General features: G+C 41.6%; 2 protein-coding genes across 11 annotated transcripts in view; one reads left to right on the plus strand and one right to left on the minus strand.

Moving 5' to 3' along the window:
• CEP89 (centrosomal protein 89) overlaps window positions 1–12,868 on the minus strand; it is a 133,326-nt gene extending 120,458 nt beyond the window's left edge. For 2 of the 3 annotated variants that reach the window (XM_084645035.1, XM_084645034.1), the window contains exons 1-4: window positions 12,779–12,868; window positions 10,531–10,637; window positions 7,144–7,302; window positions 6,253–6,454 (exon numbers count right to left, since the gene is read on the minus strand). In XM_084645035.1, the coding sequence (XP_084501161.1) occupies window positions 6,253–6,454; window positions 7,144–7,302; window positions 10,531–10,637; window positions 12,779–12,817 (507 nt within the window). In that variant the 5' untranslated portion in view covers window positions 12,818–12,868. The remainder of the gene's footprint in view (window positions 1–6,252; window positions 6,455–7,143; window positions 7,303–10,530; window positions 10,638–12,778) is intronic. The other variant, XM_084645036.1, reaches the window with a different exon arrangement.
• An 11-nt stretch (window positions 12,869–12,879) lies between these two features.
• On the plus strand, window positions 12,880–26,155 carry FAAP24 (FA core complex associated protein 24). Of its 8 annotated transcripts, none has more exons than XM_084645041.1 (5): window positions 13,030–13,143; window positions 14,184–14,327; window positions 20,715–20,854; window positions 21,344–21,496; window positions 23,600–26,155. In XM_084645041.1, exons 2-5 carry the CDS (start codon window positions 14,216–14,218, stop codon window positions 23,846–23,848), a joined length of 654 nt encoding a protein of 217 aa, XP_084501167.1. In that variant the 5' UTR covers window positions 13,030–13,143; window positions 14,184–14,215; the 3' UTR covers window positions 23,849–26,155. The 8 variants fall into 8 exon arrangements, with proteins under 8 accessions (XP_084501169.1, XP_084501172.1, XP_084501167.1 ...); XM_084645047.1 differs by having other exon boundaries at window positions 20,776–20,854; XM_084645044.1 differs by having other exon boundaries at window positions 20,802–20,854.
• The last annotated feature ends 189 nt before the right edge of the window (window positions 26,156–26,344 follow it).

The raw sequence follows: 26,344 nt of genomic DNA on the forward strand, positions 1-26,344 counted from the left end.
CATAAGCTGTAGCTCACGAAAGCTTATGCTCAAATAAATGTGTTAGTCTCTAAGATGCCACAAGTACTCCTTTTCTTTATGTTCACTCAGTTGTTCAAGTTTAAATAAATGGAGTCTGCTATTTCTAATCATTATGTAGGTTTTTGAATAGCCTAAACTGATGTTCAATTTTGCCAGTATACTGTTTTGTAGAGTTTAACTATTTTTATACATCAATAAAAAGCTGGTAGGTCAACTTTCAGGCCAACCAGCCTTCACAGCGTCCCTTCCAGAAAATATATTTCAAATAAATGTAAAAATTTTTAAACTACTTTGAAACTGCAATTCTTTTATTTTAAACTTGATTTCACCCTATATTTTGTCATAAAAAAACCATAAAATATAGAAACAGCTCCACCTTATGGCCACGATTATATCAGTTTTCTATTTGTAACTGAAGTAAGGCTAGTGAATGTATCCTTTGGTGCCAGGACTCAAGACTCTCTTGCATTAAGAAATATACATAAAATGATGTCAACGTTTACATAAAGCAAAGGTGATGGAACTGATTCCTATTTCTGTTATACCAATGTCATTCAGAATTAATTCCACTTACGTCAATGGGGACGGACTAGTGTAAAAGAGGTGTGAAAGCAGAATCAGGAAATGGGGTGTAATGTGTAAATCAAACAAAAGTTTTCGAAGTTAAGTTGCAGATTGTTTTTTACTTGTTGGTGAATGAGAGAATCCTTCTATACCAGGTATCTGTAACTTTTCTAGCTGAACATATATATTTTCAATTCCTAATGTGTCTAAGCACAAAAGAGCCACTTACTTGGTTGCTAGAGATGATAGTCATAACATTCAATGCATACACTGTTTTAAATTTACCAGAAATTCAGGCAATTCTAATACATTAGGAACAAAATTTATTCTTTAGCTTACCTTTTTATTAATAAAAGTAGCAGTTTTGATGTTACTGATCATTAGGCTCCCTGAAATACCTTTATATGCAAGGTAACAAGTTATTTCCTACTATGTCTTGAGAAAATACTGCAAGAAACAGAATTATTTTTTTCCAAGATGGAATGACTCCAAATCCAAACAGGCAAGGAAAAGATTCACAGCCTGAAGTGGAGGAAATGAGAGAGGGGCCTTCCTCACACCAAAGAAACTGTCTGGGCTTCCAGTTATGAAGGAAAAAGAAAAGGAGTACTTGTGGCACCTTAGAGACTAACCAATTTATTTGAGCATAAGCTTTCGTGAGATACAGCTCACTTCATCTGATGCATAAAGTGGAAAATGCAGTGAGGATGTTTTATAAACACAGACCATGAAAAAATGGGAGTTTATCACTTCAAAAGATTTTCTCTCCCCCCACCCCACTCTCCTGCTGGTAATAGCTTATCTAAAGTGATCACTCACCTTACAATGACAGGTTTCAGAGTAACAGCCGTGTTAGTCTGTATTCGCAAAAAGAAAAGGAGTACTTGTGGCACCTTAGAGACTAACCAATTTATTTATTTATTTAAATTGGTTAGTCTCTAAGGTGCCACAAGTACTCTTTTTCTCCTTACAATGTGTATGATAATCAAGGTGGGCCATTTCCAGCACAAATCCAGGGTTTAACAAGAATGTCTGAGGAACAGTGGGGGGGGGGGGGTGGTAGGAAAAAACTAGGGGAAATAGGTTACCTTGCATAATGACTTAACCATTCCCAGTCTCTATTCAAGCCTAAGTTAATTGTATCCAATTTGCAAATGAATTCCAATTCAACAGTCTCTCGCTGGAGTCTAGTTTTGAAGTTTTTCTGTTATAATATCGCAACTTTCATGTCTGTAATCGTGTGACCAGAGAGATTGAAGTGTTCTCCGACTGGTTTATGAATGCTATAATTCTTGACATCTGATTTGTCTCCATTTATTCTTTTATTCTTTTTGCGAATACAGACTGACACGGCTGCTACTCTGAAACCAGTTATGAAGGGTGGATCCTCCAGCTGGGGCTCATTAGAACAGGAAGAAATAAACAGAAGGTATTAGTACATGGATTTATTCCTTTTTGGGAAGAAAAAGAGGTTTAGGAGGCTCCTGGACTGGAACAAAACTCTCATGAAAAATCTGCTGTACAGAAAATCTTGATCCCAGGAGAAAACTGTGCTATCCTGTGGGGAAAACAGTAAGTGAGAAACTATTTTGTCCTTTTATTTTGGATCCGGTTAAGGGAAATCTTGACAGGTACCTTTACCCTTGATTAGGGCGGAAAATTCCCAGTTGTGGGTATATGGTGTCCTTAAAAGAGTAGGATGCTTTATTTTTTCTGCTGGTTAATAAATGCTCTGTGAAGCTATTTGATTTAATGTAACTTGGGAACAATCACACCTCCTTAGTGACAGGTTTGGGGTCCTGAGTGGCTAAAACTATGCTACCAACTCTTACTGTCCCTCCAGCTATAGGTAGGCCCATAAAAATAAGCAATTTTTAAGGTTGCCTGATACTTCCCATTATAAAACCATATTTTCAGTTATTCATAATTTTGTCAAACTTTATCCAATTGGGCTGAAATTTTCCAGACTCGATACCTGCCTCAGGTTGAATTTTATTGGAAAGTTTTATCTGAAGTTTCAACTGTTTCTGAGAACATGAAGAGGAAAAATGTTTTGACATTGAAAAAGGAGGCAACCTTTTCTCTGACAAGTTATATTGCCCTCATGTTTTCATGAGGGACTCTAGATCTGGCTGGGAGTGGGGGAAGAGGGTAGCCATTTTGTGAGGGACACGTCTTTTGATTTTCCTGTGATAACCCATCTAAATTTGGCCAAATTCTAAGTCTCTTAAAAATACTGGCTCACGTATGCTCAATAGAGATTTTTAAAGTTCAACTGCTAAAATTTCCAAATTTCCTCACTGTGCAGCTGACCAGAATGCACATGCACCATCCTCACAGACTGACTGAGCACGCTCCACCCCAGGGCTATAGGGGCAATGCAAGACTTCCCTTACAGTTGCTGCTTCCAGATATTCTGGGGTGGGCTCAGGCACTGGAACTGAGAGCAAAGATCCTGTCTCTCCTGCTCTCTCAGTGATTTCCTGCTGGCACCCAGGTAGCACAAAGGAGGAAGCTGCCTGACTCAAATGCAGAGGGGACAAGGGAAGGACCGGGGGAAGGAAAGGACTAGACTGGCAGAAGAAGCCAGGTGACACTGGGACTGGATTTGGGGATGGGGGAAGGCGATTGAAGTTGACAAAACACAAAGGCTGAAACGGGTTGGGCAAGGAGACTAGACTGTGTGTGAGATGGGGAGAGACTCAAAGCCAGATGGCTGGAGAGGGAGGGAGCACTGAGACTGAATGAGGAATGGGGAGGCTGGGAACAGCTGGACAAAGAGACTGGGCCTAGGAAGCAGTGGGAGTGTGTGTGGAAACAGATTTGACAAGGAGCGAGGGTTGTGGGGAGAACTGAGACTGGCTGGGAGAAGAAACTGGGACAAGGGAGCGAGGTGGGGGATAGAGACTGAGATTTGAATAAGAAGCCCAGAGAGTGGGGAGATGACTGGAGGCCAGAAAGATGGGAAAAAACAGATTGGATGAGGAGCTGGGATGGGGAGGAACACCGAGACTGGCTGAGCAAGGAGTCCTGGTGTGTGTGTGGGGAAGAGGGGCGGGAGACTGGGAACGGTGAGGGAGCATCAAAGGAGAATCTGGGATTGGAAAGGTGATAGGAATGGTTTAGGTAGAAGGGGTCAAGTTTGTAGGGTATGGCAGGGACAGACAGAAGGGTCTGGGACCACTTGAGCCATTCCTCTCCAGAGCCTGAAATGGAATCCAAGATTTCAGAGTCTCATCATTCCTCTGCTGTCAGCAAACAGCTCTCAAACCCAATGGTAAAGTGTGTCACATCCCCCTCTATTGCTGGTCCACAGAGAGGATGACTTCTTACTATTATCAGTTACTCTGTTAGCTCAAATGATAGAGGTCTGTAAGGTGGGCTAAATGTTGCAACCCTGTTAATGACCCATGTGGGTGTCAGTATAATGCCATTTGGGTATCAATATGATGTGATTTCCATGTTTCGGGTTGTTTTTTAAAAACCTAGTTTTTGTATAATTTCTTATGTTGAAAAAATGTAATTGGAATTGCAACATTAAGCACTAAAGTTTAAGAAATGCCAGAATTAAGGTTACCTGTCCAACCTTAATTTGGCCTTGTTTGTAAACATTATGATACAGTCTTAAATCACATAATACTATTTTTTTCCACAGGACCCATGCCTCTTGCAGTCCACAAGCTGGACCTGCTTTGGAGATGAATCAAGGTAGCATAGTTGACTGTAAGATCCCTGCCTCATTTGTTGCACAAGTAGGAAAGGAGGCAGGGGAATGCAGGAAGAATAAGGATGGTCTCATGGTTAAGGCAGCTGAATGCTGGGCTGGAGAACTCAAGTCTATCCCTGCCTCTGGCATAGAATTCCTGTGTGATGCCAGGCAAGTCATACAAACCAATTTTCTCACAGCTGGTCATTAATTGTGTGTTTCTCATTTTCTGGGTGTCCCCCTTGATAGCCTGAGGTTTGGTTTGCAGAAGTGCTGAGCGCTCACAGTGGCAACTGAAGTCAATGGGAGCTGCACTTTGAACATACAAAGTATTATATAATGCTAAGATCTCTGAAAAATCAGGTCCTAGCCATCTCGTATTGGGCACCCAAAATTAGAGGATGCTTTTGACCTTAACTTCTTTGTGCCTCAGCCCCTTATCTGTAAAATGGAGATAATATTACTTCTTCACATCACAGGCGTGTTGTGAAGATAAATTAATGTTTGTGAAGCACTTGGACACAGTGATGAGCTCCATAGAAAAGCCCATAAGGAAACTAATAATTCGGCACAAGATTTGAATAGCACAGCAGTTCTCAAACCGTGGGTTGGAACCACGAAGTGGGTTGCGACCCTGTTTTAATGGAGTCGCCAGACTTGCTGGGGCCTGGGGCGGAAGCCAGAAGTCTGAGCCCCACCACACGGGGCTGAAGCCAAAGCCCGAGAGCTTCAGCCCTGGGGGGCAGGGCTAGGTTACAGCCCCCACCGCCCAGGGCTGAAGCCCTCAAGCTTCGTCTCTGCCCGCCTCAGGGGTGCAGGGCTGAACCGTCAGCTTCCACCACACCACTCCCCCTCCCGCCCGGGGTAGAAGGGCTCGGTCTTTGGTCCCCCTTCCTGGGGTCGTATAGTCATTTTTTTTGCCCTGGGAGGTCACGGTGGAATGAAGTTTGAGAAACCCTGAAATACAATATAGTAAATAAGACCCAAGACCACACATTGAACAATGAAAACAAAACAGTAAACAGCTGCTCATTAAATGATCACTGTTCATTCTGTGCCTCAAATGAGGTAAATGTCCTGTGGAAAAGAGAGTTTGTAACGTAATTAAAAACTGTATCATTGTGCACACAAGGCAGATGAATTCAGATTGCACAGGCAACCTTAATACTGGCACTACCTAATTTTTGAGTGGTTGATTTTGCACCAGTGATGTTCTTTTAATGTAGTTGTTTGTGTGTGTTTATATGTATACAACACACAAACATCCAAAGAAAAATCAATATTCCAATTTATTCCAATCCAGTTTATAATTCACATGACTTGAGCTCTCCAAGCCATTCCCCTCTACAGTATCAGTTTCATACTCACTGTACTGAACACCTCTATAAGCCAGCAGTGAAACTCTGGGGACAAATTTTCAATAAGAGCTTCTAATCTTACCAGTGTAAACAACTGAGGGTACAAATGACAGAGTTTAAATTGCTATCTGATTTGTGCCCACAAACATTTGCAGCTGTATATCACATTAACAGATACCTATAATCTGTCATTTGTGCCTGCAAAATTGCAGGTGTCAAATAAGGTTGGACTGCAGGCTCTGTAGAAAATTTTGCTTCCAAAATGTGGACTGAGGGTTGCATGCTTTGCTCAGCCAATTATGCATTCTCACTGAATGTAAAATAAGGTGCCAAAATACCACATATGTTCCCTGGCAACTTCTAAATAATTCTGATAGAAGAAACCCCAAAACCATCAGAAAAGTAAGTGGGTAACTGTGGATGTGTGAATGAAACTAACTTGGAGAACTCCAACCAGAGGTAAGTGAAGCATGAGGTAAGAATTAAAAATGAAAACTGGAAACTATGTGTATGAATAGTAGAAAAAAATATAATAACCCTTTTTCAGACATTCAGATTCTTACATTTTGTATTAAAATTTGAAAAAGCAACTAAGTGACCAACCTTTTGATTTTTGTAGGGAACAGCATAAATAGCATCATTGCTGAAGTTTTCCTCTCTTTTCGCTGTACTCTGATAGTTGTGCTCTGGCTCTTTTTCTGTCTCTGAAAGATATGTGTCCATGTCTTCATCTTCACAATGACTGTCTGACACTTCCAGCGATTGCACAGGAGATCTTTCACTATCATCATGCTTCCAATTGGGCCTGCAAATGGAGAACACTTTAAAATACTAAGCGATTATTTTCCAAAGAACAAAGGCTAGTAAAGCTGAAAAGATCACACTGAACATATATATCAGATGCAACAACAGATGCCCAAAAAAGACAACTAAATTCTTTAGCGGCAAACACAATGGTCCAGAATTTCAGTTGTTCACACTCTTGTTTATGCCAGTGAAATTGGAAATTTGCATCTCCCGCCTCTGGTAGTTAGACACATGAAACAGTGTATTTTTATGGGACTGCCAGATTGGGGACAGAGAAAGAGAGGTCTACCATTTCTACATATGGAGTAGTCTGTGGAGAATATAGTATGGGTCAAGGGAATTACCTTATGTGCAACTCAGATTATTCCCCAAGAATAATTGTGCAAATTGGAGTGAGTTGGCAAACATTCATGCACACATTTTTACTGGTATGCCTTGCTGCACTATTTAGTCTTTCCCCTCTGGAATATGTGGTTATAACACTGCCATATGTGAAAGAGAAAATGGGGGAAGGGGAATGGGTGCACTCTGGACTCAGTCGAGGACACTGAAGGGAAAAGATAAGTTTAAATGAGTAATTTCAGTGCTAGGGATTGAAAAGATTTCACATAACTCTTATTATGAGTACCACCATATTTTCAGATTTTACTTCCTATGTGAGGTGCTAGAACAGAAAGTGTACATTACCCCAGTTTGAGCTCAGTGACTGTGGCATAGGGCTCAATAAAACACTCTTGTTCCAAACAGCTGGTATCACTTTCAGAAAGCGATCGTTGACGAGGCTGGGGAATAGCAATGGTACGCCCAGTTAAAGTTGTCACTAGAATAGCTGCTGCTAGGGCAGATCTAGAAGAAAGCAAAATAAAACAGTGAAATAAAACACGCAGTAATGTATTCTCTATGGCTCAAAACTGTATCTGTAACTTTTGTGAAGTACCTTCATTAATTAGGCAATAGCACAAAGTTTAAGATTTAACAATCATATAATAAAAAAAACTTAAAATATTAAAGGAACTGATTTAAACCACCAGTGCACAAAGATAGTTAAGGCATAAACTCAGCTATAACGAGGCACTGCAGAATTCTGTGTAAAATGTGTACCGTATCACACTTCATTACATCACATGCACAGAAATCTGTTACTTTCATGGACTTGCACATGTGAAACTGAGGGCAGAATCTGCCTCAAGCATTCCACAGTACCCAGTATCATCCGCAGGTGACATGTTGTAAGGAGTAACCCCACATCCTTCAATGTAGTTGGTGGGCCTATATTCCCTACTCTGCTTCTGCTGTTGACTTTGAGGCTGGCAACTAATGCTGTAGGATTGTGAACTGGGATAAGGGAAAGGGAGTATATTTTGGGAGGATGGAGTTGAAGGGTGAGGAGAGGAAGGTGGAAAGAAAAAAACAATGGAATCAGAGAGTAAAAAAGGTGAAATAAAATCACAAGAAAACAGAGAACTTGAGAGCCAAAGAGAAGGTAGAATGAACTGGGATTGACTGAGGACATACTAGACACAGGAAGGAAACAGATGGGGACTGACACAGAAAGAAGACTGAAAAACAACCACAGGAGTGAGGGGAAATGTACAGAAAGGAGAGAGAGTGAACTGCAGTAGGGGACTAAAAATGGAAAGGAACAGAAAAATAACTTATAACATTTATACGGTGCAAATGGTATGCATTGCTAACTCAAAGGATGTTTTATTTAATTTTCTTACTTTCACACCTATTTTAGGAGCACCTGTTGAAGGGGTGACACTTTTAATTACATAATTATTTAATAAACTGTAAACTTTTTTTCCTTTAGTGTAGGGATATTAATGCATTCTTCACTTGAGGAGACCAGTACTTCTAAAGTCAGTCCTGACAGCACCTAAGTACAGTGAAGTAGGAAAGCTTTTGTTTTTTTTAATTGTTTTCCTTCAAACCAGCTTTTTGGTGTTAATTCAGTCATACAAACTTTTTTTCTTTTAGATTTTAATTTGGTTTCTAAATTCTGATTTAACTGAGGTTGCATTTTTTTGCAGTTACTTTAATAATAATCTTTTTAAAAATAATCTTATTCCACTCCTTGTGAAAAATTCCTCTCCCCAAATAAAAACCTACTACTTGATCATATACCTCTCATTTCAACATACATATGAGTAGCCCCAATGAACTCAACTTCTTTCATGTACACATGTTCACAGGGTCAGGCTGCCTACCTGTCTGCATGTTATGAACTGTAGGACTGGGGCCTTCTTTTGTACTGGTGGTCTTATTTAGGGCCTGTCATAAATATAAACAGAAGGGTAACCACCTTTCTGTATACATAACTATAAAATCCCTCCTGGCCAGATGCAAAACCCTTTCACCTGTAAAGGGTTAAGAAGCTAAGATAACCTCGTTGGCACCTGATCAAAATGACCAATGAGGAGACAAGATACTTTAAAAACTGGGGAGGGGGGAACAAAGGGTCTGTCTATCTGTGTGATGCTTTTGCTGGGAACAGAAATGCATTAGATTTCTTTTGTTTAATGTCTGGTAAAATAGCTGTGCTGAATGAAATGTATATTCCTGTTTTTATGTCCTTTTGTAACTTAAGGTTTTGCCTAGAGGGATTCTCTATGTTTTGAATCTGAATACCCTGTAAGGTATTTACCATCCTGATTTTTACAGAGTTGATTCTTTTACTTTTTCTTTAATTAAAAGTCTTCTTTTAAGAACCTGATTGCTTTTTCATTGTTCTTAAGATCCAAGGGTTTGGGTCTATGTTCACCTGTACAAATTGGTAAGGATTTTTATCAAGCCTTCCCCAGGAAAGGGAGTATAGGGCTTGGGGGAATATTTGTGGGGGGAAGATGTCTCCAAGTGGGCTCTTTCCCTGTTCTTTGTTTAACACGCTTGGGTAGTGGCAGCATAGGGTTCAAGGACAAGGCAAACTTTGTATCTTGAGGAAGTTTTTAACCTAAGCTGGTAAGAATAAGCTTAGGAGGTCTTTCATGCAGGTCTCCACATCTGTACCCTAGAGTTCAGGGTGGTGAAGGAACCTTGACAGGGCCTGATAATGCAGTCACTCTGTAAGCAAACTAAGGGGAATTTTGCCTGTGGGGAGGCAACAGCATCACATTCTTAAACTTGAAGCTGTTGGATCAAGGACCTTTGTCTACATTTAGAATGCTTGATATGCTACTGGCCTTCATTAAATATTGAATATCCAGATCCTCAGTTTTCATGCAACAGATTTTTTGTACTGCTAGACTAACTACAAGAAAATGGAAACTCAAATAACCTCCATTAAAATTTGCTGTACTCTAATAACATCTGATGAAGTGAGCTGTAGCTCACGAAAGCTCATGCTCAAATAAATTGGTTAATCTCTAAGGTGCCACAAGTACTCCTTTTCTGTTTGCAAAGACAGACTAACATGGCTGTTACTCTGAAACCTCTAATAACACATTAAATTAACTTTTGTCAAAACTTAAAACAAGTGTCTTTTCGAATTGTCAAGAAATCATAGTGCTTCTCACACCTGTATTTAATCCTTGATTATATGAATTAAGAGGAATTCTGTTTGCCAGAAGCTGGGAATGAGCCATAGTGGATGGATCACTTGATGATTACCTGTTCTGTTCATTCATCACCTGTTCATTCATCTGGCACTGGTCAATGTCAGAAGACAGGCTACTGGGCTAGATGGACCTTTGGTCTGACCCAGTAGGGCCATTCTTATGTTCTTATGATAAGCTCCACTTAGACAAAAAATAGTCCAAATTAGACCTACTGCATGTAACAATTCCTAGTAATTTCAACAGGAGTTACATGTACATAAAGGCTACAGGATATGGCTTTGGCATTATTCTGGTATTAAGAATGCTTCTGGGAAGGGGAGAAGAATATAGATCTTAGTAGTTCAAACAAATTGTCCTATACAGAAAATATATTCCACTTGAGAAAAAGGTTACATATAAGAGCTACAGTATAGATATGCAATTATTCTAATCATACAATTCTGCTACACTGATTATTGTAATTCCACTGTAATTAATGATACTTAAGAGAGGAAAAAGAAGTAACTTTAAAACCTACCTGGGCCTTTCTGGAGAAGGGTTTGGACTACGAGGGGGAGGGGTGCGGGGAACTGCAGGTTTAGGAGCTATGGTAGCAGCAGGGACCAGGCCATGAGATATATGTTTCTAGACAATTTAAAATAAAGTTAGTTGGCAATGATCAGAAGGATAACAACACAAAACTGAACATATACACTCATGATACAAAATAACACAAAAGGGGAGAACACTTACATGCAAATTAATGTCCACAGATGATTTCAAGAGATTCTAGATACGATTTTTAAATTATATTAATAAGTGCTACCACTAGGTAAGAGTTTGTGATTAATTCAAATCCCACACGTGTATTTTTCCCATTACTCCCAAGTCACAAAAATAAGGTTCTGAACTGCACTTGCTACCACCACCACTTTTTGTGCATGTTAGGGGTAGTGGTGCCAAAAGGGAATGTGTTTCTTCCAAATTTTTTAAACTCTGCCTCCCCAACATTACCACAATGTGATCCTTCCTCTAGTGAAGATGACTATGCAGAAGACACTAGTTGAAGGGTCTATCAGTACTACCACTTCAGTTAGTCACAGGGGATCACCAGATAGAGCAACATGAGATGGGGAAATAAATTAAAATTAAATCATTCATAAAGTTTCGTTTAAATGGGGAAGAAATATTATGAAGTAGCCCCTGAGACTTCCATAATGCTTAGTACTAGTTGAGTAGAGCTAGCACTGGTAACTCTTTTACAAGGGAGTTTGCTGCACCAGGGCCTAACCCTCTGGGCACATTTCACTATTTTGGGTAGTAGAAGGGGGTATGTATTTAAGATTTCAGCTGAAGGGAATTTGTTCTGATCCTTAAATGTCCTTTTATTATCTTGATGTGGGAGTAAACTGACAGCTATACAAATTGGGAAGGAATTTTGCCTTTTCAGGTAACTGTACTAATTTACTAGCTCCTGAGTTGGTGGTGCATTACAAAAACTCTCTCTTTCATCTGAATTATCAAGTAGAGGCTTGTGCTTCCAGGTCCTGGATTTAATAGCCAATGTTCTGAATTGACATGACCCATCCTATTTTGTTTAAGTGAAACATTTAATGGTCTCGTAATTAGTATGGAGGTCTTCCTATTATTATTAAGAGGTAAAAGTAACAGTGTGAACAGCAGGCTAGAACTCCACCCAGAGCAGCAAGAAAGCAACAAAAAGTTAAACGATTCATTTTTTTTATTCTCATAATGAAAAAACTTCAATTAATTATGTTATCTATATTGTAATGTGCGTTCTGAGTGTTCTCTGAAATCCAAGAATGCATCTGTGCCCGAATCAGTTTAAAAAAAGTTATGTGCTGTTTTTTTGTGAATCCAAGCAGTCTTTGTAACCTAAATTTTCTACTACCAACTGAGCTGCTGAAACAGCATAAGCTAGGTGCGTGCACATGTGTTTCTTGGACAAAGTCAGACAGCACGACAAGTCTAAAGGCATTACATTGTACAAGTGGCTATTGCCCAGCCTGCATTGGTATCCCCACTTCTCCCCTGCCCCAAAGGTGAATGACAGACTGGGATGGCCCTGGGGGCCACCGTGTGGCACTTTGGGGGTGGGGACAGAAGAGAGAGGAGGTAGTTAAAGAACTGAGTGAGAAAAGAGAGTGGGCCCTATTTACTCTCTCCTCCCAGATGCCAAACCACTCCCTTCGCAGAACTCCCCCGCATCATCCAGTGCAACCTGGGCGCGTCTTCTGGTTTTGAACATTGAACAAACCACCGAACCCGCAATTTCAATGTCAGGTTAGCGCCAGGCATGATGAGATTTACGTTGCCTAGTGGGGGAGCAGCTGATCTACAGTGTTTAGACGGGTCCCCTTTTCCCAGCAGCTAGTAGAGACAAGCGAAAATGCTGCTGAACTGTTGCTGGGGCGTCTCCCCAGCATCACTCAGAGAAGGGATAACGACGGTTCGCGCAAGCCTCTCCTACGTGGGACTCTTGGCCATCCTCATGTAATAACGGGATTCGCGTTTGGTGTCAGGGGCCTGGCAAGCGCTTCACATTCACCACGGTCTCTGCAGAAGGGGCAGGTCCAGCCTCTGGGGCCACCTGGGCCAGGCTAAAGCCGGACTGTACGTAGCTCTGCCGCCTCTTGCTCAGCACTGCTGGGGGGGGCGGAGAAGGGGGTCCACCCGCTCACCGGCCACGCCCCCGGGGTCCCCTCCGTTGGGCAGTGACCCCCGTCGACCTTTGACCCCCCTCGGACTTGCAGGATAATACTCACAAAGGGGCCCTTCCGGCCTCTCCTGAAACTAAGCGCCATAAGCGCAGGCTGAAAAGCAGAGACTAAAGCCAGACTTGGACTCACAGAACGTACCCCCTCACAACCGGCTTTACAACAACAGCGTGCCTGATTGGAGAAAGGGAAAGCCGCAGCCAATCAGCGCTGGCCTGACTTAACCTTCCGCTCCCCTTAGCAACCCTCAGCCGTTACCGATGTCTACCTTCCCGTCCTGCGTTTGCTATTGGCGACTCTCGACTCCTATTGGTGGTTGCCTGTGTCAATCATCTTCAGCATTTGGCGCGGCTCTGGTCTGGTTTGCTGGCAGCCGCGTGAGCCGAGGACAGCGGTTCTGGCGGCACCGGACGGTGAGGTTAGCCGTTCTAGACAGTTGAGGGGGAGGGGTCTCGAAAGCGGCGCGGATCTCCCACGGAAGGGGGATAATCCCATGGCGCTCCTGTAAGCGACTGGGCGTTAACACTAGTGTCGTGGCCGGCCAGCCCCTTAAAGCGCTCGGGTGGTTCGCGCGGGGAGCTTGGGCTGCTGCTGCTTTCCTATTCGATGGGGATGACAGAGCCTGGGGTCCCTGTGCACTGTTCAGCCGCTGCCCTGCCGCACGGCTACGGCCTGTTTCCTCACAGCAGCAGGTTCAGAGCGCTGTGGGCCGGCGTCAGTGCAAGCCTTCGCCTCACTGAGGCCCAGACACTCCCAGTGTGAACGACTGCTAGGCGCTCGGGAAGGGTCCTGCAATGTATGTGCTGTGAATGTCTGTCTCTGCGAGACTGGGTTGGCTTCTCTGGCACAGCTACCAGTTCCCAACATCACTGACTCATGGGGTATTTGGTGTTTTTTCTTAAAGTCTTGTCTCTTGGAGTCATGTGATTACAGGGGAACCTAAACATGCAGCTAACCCTCATGGTTACAGAGAAAAGCTTGGAAATGTGAGCCCCAAAGGCTCAAAACTAGAGGAAAAAACTTTAAAAAATATTTTAAGCTAATCTCATTTCTGGGAGTCTGACTCTGGATTTTTGACCACTTGGCATTGGCAAATATTTCTTCAGTGACCTTTCTATTAAAATACAAAAAACTTTCAGAGACAACTGAAGGCATTGAAAGGGCTTTTGAAGACTGATGGATGAAATTGTGGGGTTGAACTTTAAATTTGGGTTTTTTTCCAATTGATGGCGGAGCTGTGAATAGAACCTACTTCTTCTGATTTCTAGGCCTGTGTTTGAACCACAAAAATATCCTTCCTCTCCTGTTTTATTATTTAACCATCTAATACAGTGCATTTTGAAGAACTGGCTAGAACCTGCTGCAGATGATTGCAGCCAGACTAGACTGTTGGATGGATTTTGAGGCTGGGTGGTAAGGAATGAAATAACATTTTTCACATTCCCCTGTTTAGCTGCTGGTAAATAACATTTAAAAGGAGTTTAAATGACAGCAAAAGAAACCACTCCTGTCAAAGCAGGAGCTGTCAGTGTCCCTTACGGACATGTGATTGGAAATGAGAAATGGAGAGGGTCACAGATAGCTCAAGGATTACAAGGTAAGCATGTAAATAAAGCACAAAAATATAATAACTCTTTTCAAAGTGGTTTTAATACTGATTCCAGCTCATCAAGCAATCTGCTTTGTCCTATATAGAATTTTAAAATAAAGTAAACTGCAATTCTACTGGCTTAAAAGTTCCCGTGTGTCCATCATAGCATTGTTTTCCATATCCTAGCTTCAGTCCAGTCACGCTCACTCTCTGTGCAATACAAATGAGAAGCTGCCAGTAACCTGTATTAGAATAATATTCTTTACAAACATAGGCCCAAGTTCTGAAAATGGATCCATGGGGGTAGACCCAATTGAAGTCCCTGGGCTCTACCTGGGTATAGAGACCACATTAGTGTGTCTAGGTTCAGGATCAAGTCATATTTAGGAGATGCTTTTAGAATCACATAGAAGTTAGTTAAAAGTCCTAACAAAAAGCATGTTTTTGTTGAAAATGTGCTTTACTGAAGAAAGCCCCCATTCTTTGGCTATATATTTTGGAAGTTAACACTAATGCCAGCCTCCCACTCCTCTCTCTGACTCTTTCTCCTCACAATGTAAACATGCTTCAGTCTTTCCCATCTTAAAACTGCCCTTGACCCCACTTGCCTCTCCCTTTTATCTCTAAGCTCATTGAATGGGGCTGTTTACAGTTGCTGTTTGAAGCTTCTCTTCTCCAGTTCAATCCTAGACCCTCTCTGCTCTGGTTTCTGCCTCTTGCACTCAACTGAAACCTCTTTTTTTCCAAACTCTCTAATTACCTCTTCTTAGCCAAATCTCAGAACCAGTACTGCATCCTCATCTCCCTTGACCTGTCCGCCACCTTCAACACTGTAGACTGCTGTTTTTGAAATATGTACTCTCTTGGCTTCCATGACTGTGTCCTCTCCTGGTTCTTCTACTTTTATAATTCCTCCTTCAGATGATCCTTTTCTTCTCCCTTCTCTCCCCCCACCCTACCCCCAGCTTTCTGTGGGGGTTCCACAGGGCTCTGTCCTTGGGTCCCCTTCTTTTCTCCTCTTCCACCTTATCTCTGGGTAGTCTCACCCACAAACACAAATTCAGCTACAATAATATCTCTATGCTTACAACTCACAGATACACCTCTACTTCAGATTTTTCTTCTCTGTCCAAACTAAAAACTTTGCTTGACTCTCTGTTATCTTGCAGATGTCTAGTCATTGACTGAGCTCAACATGGCTAAAGCAAAGCTTCGCATGCATACATCTCCTTGCTACCTCATTTACTGATCACTGTGGACAACACTACCATTCTACCTGTCACTCAGATCCATGAACTGGGTGTCCTTTTCGACTTGGACCTCTCTCTAGGTCCTCAAATTCAGATTATTGTAACATGTTGCTGGGGATACCCAGAGCTGTGAGCTACCGTGTTATCTCTGCCTCACCAGGAGTGAGCTTTGCTGTAGATTAGATTGTCAGCTCTCTGCCACACCAGCCTGTCTTCCTTATCAACAAACCCCTCAAGACTCTACCAGTCTTAACCCTTACCTAGCAGGTAACAATCACTGAATTCCAGCCCCTGAGCTCCTCAGAGATGGCACTCTACGAGGCAAAGAACTTATCACTATACATTTGTGGAAGATATTAAGTTCTCTGCTCTTTTAAAGAGTCAGTACATTACAGCTTATTAACTGGGGTTAACACACCCTTCCCTTCAAACACTGCACTGAGTAGGTTTATAATCAAAAATAAAACATGTTTGTTAATGAAAGAACATAAGTTAAGTGATATAAGGTAGAAGGAATAAAGATAGAAATGGTTACACAAATGGTTTACAAAAGTAAAAAATACACTTTCTCATGGTTAAAATCTACCTTAAGAAGCTACAGTCTTGTTCAAGTTAGCTTCTTCACCCATCTTCGTTTCCTCACAATAGCTGGCTAATTCTTAGCTAGGATCCCTGCAGGGTCCAAGGTGATGGTTTTCCTTGTCTGCTGCTTAAGGACATACAAAAAGACTTCATATCTTAAAGTCGTCTTTTGTTTCTAGAGTCAAATTGATCCCTTCGGGTTCAGTCTCTGGCCTTTTCTGCTGCTTACTCATCTTTACGGTATGCTTTCCTTTGTTCTGTTTCTTTCCCAGAATAAACAAACAGAAAATAATAAAACTATAACCTTTCTTTAGCTGTTCCCAGCTGTGTTACTTAAGAATCACTTAAAACTATTTTATCAGTGCCACTGTTACATGCTACAGGTTTCTGCCTCCCTTTCCTTGGCTCTCAGATCAGCTTTTCTGGCTCATTGGTGTGTTTTCCATTTCTGGTGGTCACAGTCTCATTGGTGTGTTTTCCATTTCTGGTGGTCACAGTCCTCCATATTAGCCATTTCCATCTTTTTTGGTCCACTCAGCCACCTCCAACTTCTGTAACTCTGTCTCGGCCACTTTGAATTGTGTGGCTGCCTCATTGAGGGCTATGTCTTTGCCTTTGTTTCCTTTAGCACAGGGGTGGGCAAACCTTTGGGCCTGAGGGCCACATCAGGGTTGCAAAACTGTATAGAGGGCCAGGTAGAGAAGGTTGTGCCTCCCCAAACAGCCTGGCCCCCTCCGCCACCCACCCCCTCCCACTTCCCACCCCGTGACTGCCCCCCTCAGAACCTCCGACCCATCCAATGCCCCCCTGCTCCTTGTCCCCTGACCGCTGCCTTCCAGAACCCCCCGCCCCTAACCACCACCCCGGGGCCCCACCCCCTATCCAACCTCCCCGTCCCGTAACTGCCCCAACCTATCCACACCCCCGCCCCCTGACAGGCCCCCCAGGACTCCCAAGTCTATCTAACTCTCCCTATTCCCCATCCCTGACTGCCCCCCTAGGACCCCCTGCCCCTTATCCAACCTCCCTGCCCCCTTACTGTGCCACTCAGAGCAGCAGGACTGGAAGCCAAGCCACCTGGCCGGAGCCAGCCATCTGGCCAGGAGCTCAAGGGCTGGGGAGGATGGTCCCAAGGGCCGGATGTGACCCGCAGGCTGTAGTTTGCCCACCTCTGCTTTAGCATGTCTACTCAATTTTGCACTTCCTTTTTTTCTAGTTCCTCACCCGAAATAAACAAACAGAAAATAATAAAACTATAACTTTTTGCAGCCAGTGATTCCACTTGAGAATCACTTAAAACTATTTTACCAGTTCTTGAAGTGTAAACCTCAGTTAAAACAGCAAGCTGTGGGTAAATCCTGCCAACTACGTCACTGTAACATGCTGCTGGGACATGAAATTTGACCCCACACTCTGATTAAAATCTCTTTAGAGAAACCCACTGTGTTGAAAATAGTGAAAAGGGCTTTTGCCACAGGGTCAGCTTCTGTGTTAGATAGAGCTACTGCCTTTGGATATCTAGGGGCAAAATCCACTTCAACCAAGATATCTCTTCCCCTTTTGGGTTGGACAGGAGATAGGTCCCGCAGTGTCTGTTGCTTCCCTACAGACTGCCTCTTGTATCACAGGCAAGGGGTGAAGAGGAACTTTTTAGAGTCATGCAGGTCGGTCTCTTCTGACATAACTCACAAGATCTGCAATAATTCCTCACATTATTCTGTATCCCTGGCCATTAAATTCTTCTTTAACTTATTGAAGGTTCTCTGTGCCCCACGTGGCCAGCAAAAGGGCAGTTGTGGGCTAGCAACGTTAACTCCCCATGGTGCAGGGCAGGCACAACTAGTTTCTTGTAAGGTTTCCCAGGTTTTTGTCCTTCCCCATGGGAGCTTTCCTTCTTCAAAAAACCTTTCTGCATTGTTCCTTACTGAGGTTCCCTCAAGGACATGTCCCCTTATGCACCCCACAGTGGGATCTGCCCTCCATTCAGCTGTAAAACACTGGCAATTGACAACAGGGACCGCTTCTGCAGTAATGGATTAACTCCTCCCCACATAGCCCCACTCTCATGCTACTTCTCTCTGCTACACAGGAGTTTGAATCAACCTCTCCCATACTTGAAAACACACTGCTTCCTTCTGCTGAGCCAGAGCTGGAAGTGTTTCCCCTCCATCCACAGTAGTTTCTGCGTCTTTACCATTCCCGTCTGGCATCACAGAACAGTAGCCCTTTTTACTATGGGTTACAATATTAACCACCTTAGACATAGTTAAGATGTCACTTCCCACCAGCATTTCCAGGGCCCCAACTTTTTAAGGTACCCTTTGAGCCTTCCCACTACAGATGCAACTTACCCAAAGGCACAGGAATTTATATCTTCCCGGTGCCAGGAACTCTACCTACTGGCCAAGTAACATGTCATTCTCTTTTACCATGCTTTCCCTGACCAGAGAAATCTGGGCACCAGTCTCTCCCCACTGTAGGCATTCTTTGCCATTCACTTGGGCAACTTTAATAAATTCCCTGACCACCTCCAACAGGTCAGACGTCACCAAATTAATGAAAGGCCCTGTAGGCACCTCTGTGCTAATGACAGCTGCATTAACCTGTGTTGGATGGGATGTGGGCTTAGATTCATTTTAGTTTAGGACAGTTTCTCTTGTGTTCAGTAGAACCACATATAAAACACCTTCTTGGACTGTTCTCTTGTACACAGGGTCTGTGAGTATGATTCTAGGAGGGGATCCTTTCTGGGGAGTAAGTGCCTGGTCTCCCAACCGCCCTCTTTCTTCCTAGACTAAAACAGGGTCCCCCTTTTACAATGGGCTTCTGCCCCTCCCTCTGTAGCTTGTTGGTCACTGGATGCCTTTAGCTTGCATATATGCATCAGCTAGATCATCAGCTTTTTGGACTGAATCCAGGGGTTTATCCCAAATAGCTTAGCTGATCTCTTCAGAATTTGTGCTCAGGAACTGTTCCTGGGCTAAGAGAATAAACATTTGGTCATAATTGTCTGTCCCCTTCCTCTTAGCCCATTTTCTCATCGGATCACACAACTTGTACACACATTCTCTGACTCATCTTCTCATTCATTATGTTGTACTCTATGCTTTAGGAGTAATCTGAAATCTTTGAAATACAGCATTTTTAAACTCGGCATATTTCAAAGCCTCTTCAGTTGGCATTTCATTAAATACATTTAATACTTTACTTGAGAGCTTAGTAATCAAAGTTGGGACTTTCTTGTCCTCTGTAACTTTATGCACCTCACATAACCTTTCAAAAATGGTGAAGTATTCTTCAGTATAGTCTGCTTCCTTGTATGCAGGTCACAGCTTGTCCCATCTGGGTATTTCTTAGTACCTGTAGGCTGTGGGATCAGGCCATTGTGTCCAGGTTACATAACCTCTCCTTCTCTTGCAGCTCCATCGGTTGTCAGCATGCAGCTGCTGATCTAGCAGATATGCGTGCACGCTCTATTTATCTATAATATATGTATATATGCAAACTACAGCATCCAGTGACCACAAGCCACAGAGATAGGGACCTCTCTCTAGGTCCTCAAATTCAGATTTGCAGATTTTTTTTTTCTGTGTAACATCTCAAAGTTACATAACAAAGTTATGCCTTTCCTATTCATCCACATAACTAAAACTGTCATGCAACTCTCATCATCTTGTGTCTTGATTACTGCAGCATCCTGCTCTCTGGCCTTGAGAAATGCAGTCTTGCCCTCTGATATCCATTCAGAATGCTGCTGCAAAAATCATTTTCCTAGTCTGTCATTTTGACCATGCCACTGCTCTTTGCATCCCTCCTATCTTCACCCTACCTATCATATCTCACTACCAATATGTCATTTCCTGCCCCCAGTCAGTCCATGATGCCCGCCTCCATCGCTCACTTTTTAAAATTTCAAACAAGCAGCTTGGTGCTTTTTCTCATGCTGCCCCTCATGCTCTGGTAATTATCTGCAAAACCACTTCATTGTGTTCCTTCAAATTTTTCCTTAGGACTTTCCTTTGCTGTGATGCCTACACAAAAATCATGGCAGCAGTTAGGTGGCTGGTGTGCTGAGACCACTGCCTATTATGCTGACCAACATTGTCTCACTGTTTCCTTATACTCTCCTGTCTGTATCCATCTCTCATCTATATTGGGTTGTATGCTTTTTGGGGCTGGGACTGTCTTTTTGCTCTGTGTTTGTAGAGTGCCTCGCACAGTGGAGTTCTAGTCCATGACTAGGGTTTCTAGGTTCTACAATATATAATAATACAATAATGCAAATAACATACATTTTTGAAGGATTGGGACCTCCGTTTTTTAAGGGAAACGGTTTGACATCAATTTGCAAAATATGTAGTCAGGAGAGAATGAAGACTTTTCTAAGGTATACAATAAATAGTCAAACAAGCTTTCTGAAGTCAGTGGGACTTAACCACATGCATAAGTATTTGCAAGATTGGAGCATGAAGTTCCTGTATTTTAATGGAAAATATCTGTCAAGGCAATATAAAACCAGGTTTTATTGTTACAATTTTCTTTTTACAATCTTATTTTTAAGGGAAAATTAAGCTAATTCTTGAAGATGGCTTAGGACTTGTGGATTTTCATCTTTCAAACAGATCTTGCATTTTGTATATTTCTGAAGCAGATTTGGTGGCAGGAAATGGCTTCAAAAGACGTCTTGTTCGGTTTAGAAATGTAAGTCCTACACAAAGTTTAAAAAAAAAAAAAAGCGGGGAAAGGAAAAGCTCCCATTAGAAAACCTGAGGTTATTACCCCTTAATAGAAGAATCCACATTAATAATTCAATTTATTATCCTAAGCTTCAAAAATAGAAAACCTTCTAATAATCAGATTTTGATGAATATTTTGTTTTGTTTCCTATTGGACTTAAATTCATTTAAAAAGTTTTCCATCTGAAAACTGACTTAAACATCCACTAAATCTGTTTAATCACTCTTGTTTTCTAGAATTTCCAATAAAGTATTGCAGCAAATACTATGGGTCATTCCTAGACCCATATTGACTCCTTTTTAGGCTGGTGTAAAAGGGGGTTTGATGTACATTTTCCTCTCCTCCTTCTTCAGTATTGACTCCCTGATGGGCAGGGCTGTTGCTTAACCATTTGGAGAAGTATCGCTAGATGTAAGACTTGTTTCCCCTCACTGTTGTTTTTCTTTATCAAAGGCCAGCAGTCTTCATGGGATTGTGATAGTTGAAAAAACCCAGATAAGTGATCAATACTTTCCGGCAGTGCAGAAGTTTATTGTGCTAGAACTTGGAATGACATTACTTCCAGTGGCCAATCAGGGAGAAGCATCTCAACTTATTATCCAGCTAGTAAGTACTAATGTCTGTGCCAGTGAGCAAACATCAATTAAGTCTGAAAATGTGTTGCTTTTTTTTTATTTATTTATTTATTTATTTATTTATTTATTTTCATGTCTCAGCAACTTGTATTCCAAGTTAAGAGTTACACATGATCCTCTCCTGGATTTTCAACTCTGCTTTGCGCATTCTCTGCGGAATAGAGAGATCACTCAAAAATAACATATTGCTCCCTCCTTGTCGTTCTTAGCACCTGTAAGTTTAAGAAGCAAGGGGCCAACTTGGGGAAAACTGAATTTGGATTTCCCCATGTGGGTATGCATTGGAATATGCCAGCAAGCTTTCTTCACTGAACTTCTTTGTCCAGTATGTGCATGTTTAGGGCTTTGAGGTCTTCTCAGGCCAGAAGTACTATATCTTTATATTTGTTGTCTTTAAGATTGGTACTCTCACTGCTATATTTCCACCTACTCAGTTGCTCATTTATCTGAGCAGATGGTGGGATCGGAGTACTAATTCATGTTAGGAAACTAGTAGATTTTTCTATAAGACTTGGCAGGCCTTCGTCTAAACTAATGGGAAATATATGTTTGCCTTACCAAAATCACTGGTTAATCAAAGGCACTTCATTGTGAGGGAATCAGCTGAGAAAACTGAAGTGCTGGTAATAAAGGTCAGATAAGACAAAACCCTGCTTAAAGAGTTACTTCAGAGCAGAGCCCAAGAAATGAAAGCCTCAACAGAGAAAATACAACACTAACCTGATGTAAGTAAAATTTGGTTTTACTATGAAAACTGACTGCTCCCGGTATGTTTTCAGGGTCACATTTGCTTCCCTTTGTGTCCGAAATAATAATTTATACTGGTTTTTGCTCCTGCTAATATTTCAAAGCCGATGAATTGGCAAGAGTAAGCTGGATTCTATTCCTTCTTGTGCACCATCAACAGAAACATGTACTAATCTTGAATTACAGAACAATCAGTTACACTTGTGAAAACCAACTGAAGACCATGGAGTTTGTAAAATTATCAGTGAGAAATCTGAAGACAATAAAGTTGTACAGGTCTAGTGAGGGTGATGTTTGGCCTTAGAACCTTTATTAAAAGTGCTGAATGAAATGGAAAGAACATGTCTTCCTTCAGACCTCAGGTTGCACTTATAGGGCCAACAGTGATAAAACTTTATTTTTTTGTAAACTTGAACAGTTAATTGGGAAGTCTTGGGAATACATTAAATATGAAACCCCAAAATGCCACTTTTTGTGTCCTCCTTAAGAGAAGGACTGCATTTTAATCAACATGAACTGATGACTGATCAGCACTCAAAATAGATTTTAAACAATTATGTTGCATATTTGAGTGTCCTACTGAGTCATAGCCCAGTGACAGTCCTCCTTTTTTTTCTTAATTCATGAAAAACTTCATTCATTCCAGATGAAGCCTTTAAATAGTTAATCCAATAAATAATACATGATCTGCCCTCAAACTCTCAATACTGCATATCTTGTAAAATCAACTGTCTGCCTAAATTTTGACTTCTGAATCTTATGCAGACTGACCACTTAAAAATCTGTTGCTTGGAGTGTGAGGGGAGGGCAGCCCAAAGTTTGTATTTTCAGTCCAGGGCTGTGGTGTTCTCTGCAGCATCAGTGTCAGTAACTTTTTCTGTTCTTGTTCCATCCCTCCCACATGACCAGAGAAGTAAGAATGGATGAGTATGAAGAAGGTGACTAGTCTCCTAGTTGCTACAGTAATGCAAATAACAAAGTTGAGACCTATGCTTTGAGACTGGCTGTCAGGTGCCACTACCCTCCTCTGGTCTGCCCTGTTTTTGTCCTCCTGTACCTGTTATCTTAGCCCAGACAGTAGACTGTATAACTCCACTTTTCTTCCCTTAATATTTCTCATGACTCTGTCTTTCTTCGCTAAGTGCTAGCATTTACATTTACAGTTACATTACATGTTACTCTGGGAAAGTGCATATTAACTGGTAAATGGATGGAAGTGATTATAGAGAGTTTCCTTTTTAACCTAAATGAAATTACCTACGAAAAACAGAAATTAGGGCTCCACTAAATAAATGGAGCTCAGCTTCTACTTTCCTTTTTGTTTCAGGTCCATGAGCAAAGTAAGGATCACACTAGTAACCCCTTTCTTCATAAAAAATGTCCCCAGCTAGTGGAGGCATCAATACTTCGGACAGTCCAGCAGATTCCAGGAGTTGGGAAAACAAAAGCTCTGCTTCTCCTACAGCAATTTGTAAGCATCCACCAGCTTTGCAATGCATCTGTCCAGGACCTCGATCTAGTAGTAGGACAAACAATAGCACAACAGATTCATGCTTTCTTTACACAGACAAAGTGACATTCGCTCATTAACATTTCAGACAAACATGAGGGCTTTCCCCTTTTGGAAGTGGAGAGTAATCTTTGAGTCCTCTTCTAGGTGGAATTGATTTATATTTTTATAGAACAATTCAGGATGGACTCCATTTCCACCTAGTGTCTATGCTGAAGGTATCATTGTCACCCCCAATCAGCAACTAAAAAGAGATGAGCAGGGATCTTGAGATTTCAGCCCTCTCCTTGTTACAGCTTCAGTAGCTCCACACACAACATATTCTGTCTTCTCCCCCACCCCCAAACTCTGCTTGTATTTCCAGATCTTCAGCAGATGCGGATGTAGCTGCCTTTACACCAAGTTATGATCTGGCCCCTTATATTTCATGTTCTGAGTTCAGTTTCATGGTGGTTGTCAGGGAATTATTTGAGTTTCTCATTGTGCATGAACACTTGAATTATGTGCTATTCCCTTGTGTCTGAGCTGTGGGTTTTTTTTTTCTATAAACCTCATTTAGGGCCCAGTCCTACAGCCTGTGGTCATGCCATTTTGTTCTGTTCGCTTTAATGGGACTAGCATGAGTATGAGCTGCAGTACTGAGCCTATGCTTCATTACTTTGGAGGCTGCTTTGAGCAGTTCAGCTGCAGTTTCTTAGGTTTTATATTTCCATGCTCATTTGAATAGAGCCCTTTTCTAATAACCTGCTGGATATTATCATACGAACTTCCTCCTTAGTGCAAGATGTCCAATAAACTAGGATGTTTGTTCATACCTTTTTAGTTTTTTCTAGATTAAGATAACTATTATGCTTTATCGGCATGCCAACAACATCTTCCACAGAATATAAAATTTCACAGTCCAACTTCCTTTCCCCTGTACTGGCCCTTCTGAAATAGTTACCTATAAAGGAAAGGGTTGCTGTGCATTCCTGGCTACCTTGGACTTAATTGTCAATGGAGGTTCCCTGTCCTTCCATTTCTTTAGAGCAAAATAGTCTCTTGCCCCAGACACCAGTTAAGAAGTCTGTCTAAGGTGGGTTACTTGCCTTGCAGGTCTGTGCAGCAGGAAAGTAGCCTTTGCAGGGCTGCTGCTCCCCCCTCTAGTGCAGATGGGTGGAGAGCAGTGAGGAAGGAGCAGGGAAATGGACCCCTTCACACCCACTCAAGGCACCATCTAGTACAGAGGGAAAGCAATTACTGGTATGGACTTCTTACTAGTGGATGAGAGTAAACTTTCATTCTAGCCCTAAATGTTCCAATTACTGAATGGCAATGATTCCTGGAACTACAGAACAAGCAATTGCGTTCCTGGGGCTTGCTTCTGCAGGTTTAAATCTCATGTAAATACATGTTCATTGTCCTTTCTCTCACTCCTTCCCACATACACGCTTTCCTTAAATAGACTGTGGGGCTATAAAACCTTTTTGTTGTACGCTGTGATGTGTGTATTGCCTGGCAATCTTTTATCTATTGGTACTGCAGGACAAGCACATTTTTTAATATTTCAAATGGCTGGCAGTTCAGTTGATTAAATCAAGAAGGTAGGTAATTAGAACAGTGACTATTATTGCTAATGGGCTGAGCTGCTAATCTATTATAAACCTGTATTTCCAGGATTTGGTAACAGCCATAGACATTCCTTGTGAGTGGTCCTTGTAAGGATCTTAGCCCCAAAGTAATCTTTAAACATATGTTGGACACAGTTTTTGCACTGCACAAACAGAACTTTATTTTTCAAAGCAATTTGCTGTGGAATTGTAATGTAAATCCTAATGGTTTTGGTCATTTAAAAATAAACTAGTTGAGATAAACTATGAGTCTCCTGTTAGTTGCCAGAAAATATTGTAAAAGTTATGAAAAATGATTTGGTATGTGGGGGGGGGTCCCTCTGATATTTAGCCATGTGAATGAAAGTACATTTGAGGTCCAAATTGTGGGTCAAAAATTTGATGAAAACAATTTTCAAAAGGACTGGTTTGGTTTTTTTGTTTTGTTTACCCTGGTAATAGGCTTAAATTATAAAAGACAAAGTAAGCCCGAAAGAGGGGAACATTTATGTGAGCACTGTCTTGTCAGGCTTAGGGTTATTGCTATATCCTCCTACAACAGAGGACTACTGAATTCTACTGCATGGAATGTCAGACCTCAACAATTTGTATGATATCACCCTCCAGTGACTGCAGCCTGCATAAATATAAAAGCTCTACTACCTGTGTCCACTGGAAATCCTTTGAGACGTTCCTAGACTGCCACAAGATGGCAATCTAATTCAGAGTAGAGAAAGTGAACATCTTAAGGAATAAGTGATTTGCAGCACTTGTAAAATTTTAAATGAATAAAATTTAAAGATGAAAAAACCTTTACAAAATAACTCAAGATTCTGGAAAATTTTTAGAATACTTTATCTTGTAATAGTGCTAGTTGTATACGGTTAGTTCCATTATTGCACAATGAAAGTCTAACTTGAGAAAGTTGTCTGCTAATTCAATGTTGGTCTTTATGAAGAAACTATATGAACAT

Source organism: Lepidochelys olivacea (genome assembly GCF_965140295.1).
Source record: "Lepidochelys olivacea isolate rLepOli2 genome assembly, chromosome: 12".
Classification (NCBI taxonomy): domain Eukaryota; kingdom Metazoa; phylum Chordata; order Testudines; family Cheloniidae; genus Lepidochelys; species Lepidochelys olivacea.